This window comes from Anopheles aquasalis, chromosome 3 (genome assembly GCF_943734665.1).
Source record: "Anopheles aquasalis chromosome 3, idAnoAquaMG_Q_19, whole genome shotgun sequence".
NCBI classification, from domain to species: Eukaryota; Metazoa; Arthropoda; class Insecta; order Diptera; family Culicidae; genus Anopheles; species Anopheles aquasalis.
The window spans coordinates 52218549-52223548 of NC_064878.1; the positions used below are offsets into that span (position 1 = coordinate 52218549).

Sequence of the window (5000 nt, forward strand, 5' to 3'; positions counted from 1 at the left end):
ATTACTAGGTTAGATTTGAAACATTATTTAAACAAAACGCCCCTTTTGTGCACTTTTTCGTATAGAGTTTCCACAAAATACTAAAAACATTCGCTCGTAACTTACTGATCCTCAAAACCTGCCGTGACACGATCGAGCGAGTGTCCGATCGCGATGAGCAGTGTGCAGCACAGCTTAAGATACATTTTTAGGACCAACAATTCCACTAAGCTGCTTCCACTGGCCACTGTTCACCACAACATACTTTTACTTTGTCACTTTAAACACTTGCCTTTACCCGTTTGCTTACCACTTGCTTAGGAAGTTCTTCGATCCGCACCAACTGAGCTTCGGCTGCGAACGGTGTCCCTTTTTATAGCTCTTCAGCTGGTGTGAGGGGTGGATGCTGAATATGCTGCTGGTTGATAGGGCACTATCAGCAATGCAAAGACACCCCCTGAAACCGATACACTTCTGCGGCGTACGATTGGTTTTCACGTGATAAAAATTCAATCTCTGGCGCCAGTCTGGCTGGTATGCTATGGTTTTGTGGCGGTGCTTGTTGCGGAGAGAACCGTCGGTAACACTGCTAATCAGTAGCAGTTTTCTTTCCCATAAGCTGGAGTGAGGTACGTTAGTATGGCTTAATGGACGTTTCCGAATTTATTGGTAAGTTAACGGTGTCTTATCTACAAATATATATATAATGTATATATATATATAGACTATGGAGACTGTGTGAATGTGTTCTTTTTGTGTGCATCTTTCTCATTCTAAATAGCTATGCTTCCGCTTGGTTTCTTTTTCTCTCTATGTTATTTGAATTAAACTAGCTTTCTGTGTGTCTTCATAGTAAATAGAACACTACCGAGACTGCTCACTTTTCTTTTCACTGTTTTTTTTTCTCCTTCCTTTGTTAGGACGAAACATGTTTGTATGTTGCTGGTAGATTGTGGGGTTTTACGTGGGTTTATACGTGCATCATCGGATCAAACGTTACATGAGAAAATTTGTGCTAAAACGCAAACAACGCCCCACCCAATCGGCTAGGATGGGTGGGGATATAGGAAAAACTTTCTTTCTTCTCTAGGTCAATCACCACAAATCGGCACACCATCTTCTAACCTACCCGGTGGCATAACACCACCCACGTTCCACTTTCTTTCCGCTGCACTCGATGATTAACAGATCTCTTCTTGGAAAAGATGTTCAAACAATTACACTATATTAAAGTCGGCTACTATCTTTGTGCGAGTGTGCGTGCTGCGATAGGATAGGTTGGAGTACTCATAAGACACGGTGCACGGTTTTCAGCTAGTCGTGGTGTGGAGTTTCAGCTCCCTATCAGATAAAATGTAAAGTCTAAGGACCTGGGTCGATGAATGAACACACACGAAAGGTCACCAAGGTAGGTATAATGGCTCCTGGAAGACCCTAACCGATCACGATGGAAGATGGTGATAGCCCGATAAAGCAACAAATCAATACACACATGTGTCGCTTGGTACGAGTACCTAATCTCTTATGAACTAGTAAATTGAAATAAGAAAAACTGTGAATCACTATCGTTGACCCACTACTTTTTGGCACCGGAAAATGGAACAGAACGGAGCGACAGACAAGGGGACAAAGGGCTCCACTTAAACAAACTAGTCAATATCATAAGATTCTATGCGTCCCTTTGTTAGTTTTCCTTTTTTTTTAAACCTTCCCCCCCCCCCCCCCCTGACAAGCCTCCTCTAGCCGTTCTTCTCTCGCCCATTAACGTCGTTGAACTTGTTCGAAAATATCCGAAAGTCTGTTACTGCGCTACTGCTACTGTTTGTTTGCTTAGTTTTCGAATGACGACAATTTTCTTTTAAATAGACATTATTACACGTTTTTTTCACGAGTTTCCTTTGCTTCTTCATCTTCGTTTGTTTTTCTTTTGTTTCTAATCATATTCTTGGCGTTTTTAAAGTTTTTTTGTTTTCATTTGTTACTTGCATTTCGACTTTTCTCGGCTCTCTCGTACCCTGTGTTAACAACTGTCTGTACGCACCTCTGCTGTTAATGTGTGTTATTGTAGTTATGAACCGTATCGCTCATGAATGGTTTATAGACGGTTGTGTGTGCGTGTTTGTGTGTGTGTTTGTATGTATGTATTTTAGCTGTGTTGTGTTTTCGGTTGCTGTTTGCTCAAAATCGTAAGCACCCACTTTTTGTACAACTTGTTATAATAACTCGTATAGACCACATACCGCTACTCATTGTCATTTCCTCGAGAAGACGTTCTGTTTAAAATAGTGTCCACATGCTGCTGTTACTGCGCTACCTGCCATACATTTAACACTAGCGCATCTTGTCACTACCAACTGCATGATCCACTTTTATCCACCTTGTTTTTTCTTTCTTAATAGTTACGTTCTTTTGTTGTTTTTGTTGGTTTTGGGTTTGAAGAACCTCAAATTTATAGGAAAAACTAGTTCTAGTTCAAACCTCATCTAAACGGACATGATGACGTAGTACATCCCTAGTTGTTTCAATAAATCACGTTTCGGTAGTAGTCCCTTGCCCTTTCGGTTGACTGTTGGCTCCTCGTTTGTTCTTCATTTACCGCATCTCATAAAGCTACGCCTTGGTTTCATGTGTCTCTTATAAATATTAAGTTGGTTTTTCTTTCTTTTCTTTTACATTACCTCCTTTCTTTCCCCTATGCCTAGAGCTAGTATTCAGACCATTCAGATTTGATGTTAGTGTACGACATTCATTCCGTTTCACGACAGGTCCTTTTTGGCGACAAACAATCTTTTCCAAAAGAAACAGGTACATTTCATCCTTAATTCTTGGACTGCGGTTAGCATAAAAAGAAGAAAGCCAATAATCCAAACCGAAAACAAGATCTATGCTTCGATTCAAACAAAATCGAAAAAACAGAGCCATTAGCAGTTGTAGAATTTTAACTTGAAACTTAGAGCAATTTTGTCTGCAATGCACATGATTAAAGTGGCCGATTTCAGATCCTGCAAGTATCCTGGATGCTTTCTGGTTAACTTCTTGTCGTGGTCATGGTGCATCAATTGTTCATTTAATCGATAATACGTATAACGTGGTGGATTCACGTGTCGCGCCATTGTTTGGAACTGAGTAGAACTACGTTTTTAGTAGTTCAAGGGATGGAGGAGTATTTGCAATTGCTTTCATTCTTTTCTCTGGAAATTGGACCACAAATTTGTAGAGTTATTTTCATATTTTTTGCGACGCTCAGCAAACGCCCGACAGAGGACAGCGAGTTGTGAACCAGAAGCAGGAGCAACTGTTGCTCGCTGAATGGTGGAATGGTGTTCCAAGGGCCATAATTCAATTGTAAACCGGTCAGCAATATACGCACCCACGCACATACAGGCACACACACACACGCACACATTCACACACATACACATGCATCACATCTTAGCGTTCTATTTGATAGAACTACCCATTTGCTAAGAGACGAGACGCGAGCACTGGCAGAGCTACGTTTGCCGATGAATATCGTATATTCAAGACTGGGGGCAAACCCGTAAGAACAGATCAGAAAAAGGGTACTCCAGAAGGTGGGTTCCAGCTTAGAGAAGCTGGGCATGGTGTGCCATGCTTGCCACCGCACACTGGTTGGCATGCACGCACACTGGCTACGGTGGATGGACTAATAGATAGAAGAGCTGTTCGCCCCGCTTACCGGCTGTTCGCTCGCTACTATCCTTTGGCAAGTTGCTTGCCCTAGTACTCTAGGTTCTTCGTTTTGTCATTAGCTCCGTTGTTCTCGACCACGGTCTCCGGGAGAAACCGGTGGCCACCGCGGAGGAAATTGTTTTGGTGTTTTTTTTCTTCTGTCTCGCGTTTCGATTGCCTCAGCACCACCACCACCACCTGTTCCAGGTTACTTCCGTCGACTAGACGTCGACGGTTGGCGACGACTAGACCCAGGGCGCTGCTCAACAGTACCGTTAGTTTCTGTGCTGGGCACAGGCATCGGTGGCCTGCCCTGCATCACTGCACCACTGCTGCTGCTCCCCTCCGTGCCATTCGATTGCGATGCCGATTTCCATCGCGTCTGCCCGTACTTGAGCCGCAGCTCCTCGTGCAGCTTGTCTCGCAGCAGGGCGCTACCATTGTCGGCCTCGAGGAAGGGAGGCGCGAGACCGTGCGCTACCCGTTCACTGATCGGGATGAGCCGCCGGCGGCTCGACTCGTACAGCTCCAGGTTGAGCGGTGATCGTCGCGATCGTTTCTTCGTCTTGACCGGCAGTGCCGGTTTCTCCTCGACACCGTTCTCTGGTTTACCCTTGCCATCGACCGTATCCGTACCGGTCGCTCCACTCGTCTCGAGCTTTCCATTGTACGTGTCACACTTGAACACCGCGATCTGCTCCTTGCTGTTGTTTTTCCCTGAGTACGTATCGAACTTGGACGAGGATGCACCACCATCGCCACCGCCACCGCCACCACCGCCTTTGCCGAACGTTTCAAAGTGATGCGACAGATCGGGCGGTGAGCTGGTGGCCGCATCCCGGGACAACCGTCGTCCGATCGTACCGAGCCGCTCGCTTATGATGCTATCCGTGCTGAACCGCCGCACGTTCAGCGAGGAACCGAAGGATGAGCTCTTGCTAGCGGCACTCTCCGTTCGCCTGCCGAAGCCAAACGTCCGCAGTCGGCCCGGACTGGCTCGCCGGCTGGTACTGGCACTGGTGGAAGCAGCGCGACCGCCTCCCGCAGACATCGGTGCATCCGGTAGCAGGGCTTGCGAGGTGCTCTCCGACGTCGCCGACAGTGACGCATCCGCATCCGGATCCAGCTGCACCCTGTTGAGTTTCATGTTTCTACGTTTCAAAGTACAGCTTTTATCAACACGCAAACACACAACAGAGAGAAAGACAGAGAGAGAGAGAGAGAGAGAGAGAGAGAGGGAGAGAGAAAACACAGAGAGAGAGAGAGCCAGAGGAGGTGGTGGGGGTGGTGGTGTGGGTTAGAGATATCCCTACGATCACCTTACCTTC

General features: G+C 46.0%; 2 protein-coding genes across 3 annotated transcripts in view; both read right to left on the reverse strand.

The window, feature by feature from the left end:
- LOC126578242 (cubilin homolog) overlaps positions 1–312 on the reverse strand; it is a 13883-nt gene extending 13571 nt beyond the window's left edge. Inside the window, exon 1 of the mRNA XM_050240599.1 lies at positions 106–312. Within this exon, the coding sequence (XP_050096556.1) occupies positions 106–185 (80 nt within the window). The 5' untranslated portion in view covers positions 186–312. The remainder of the gene's footprint in view (positions 1–105) is intronic.
- Positions 313–635: 323 nt separating this feature from the next.
- The window catches only part of LOC126577565 (uncharacterized), an 11140-nt gene continuing 6775 nt past the window's right edge, over positions 636–5000 (reverse strand). The window contains exons 15-16 of one of the 2 annotated variants that reach the window (XM_050239256.1): positions 4997–5000; positions 636–4805 (exon numbers count right to left, since the gene is read on the reverse strand). The exon at positions 4997–5000 is cut by the window's right edge and continues 64 nt beyond it. In XM_050239256.1, the coding sequence (XP_050095213.1) occupies positions 3881–4805; positions 4997–5000 (929 nt within the window). In that variant the 3' untranslated portion in view covers positions 636–3880. Of the gene's footprint in view, positions 4824–4996 lie in introns of both variants that reach the window. The other variant, XM_050239255.1, reaches the window with a different exon arrangement.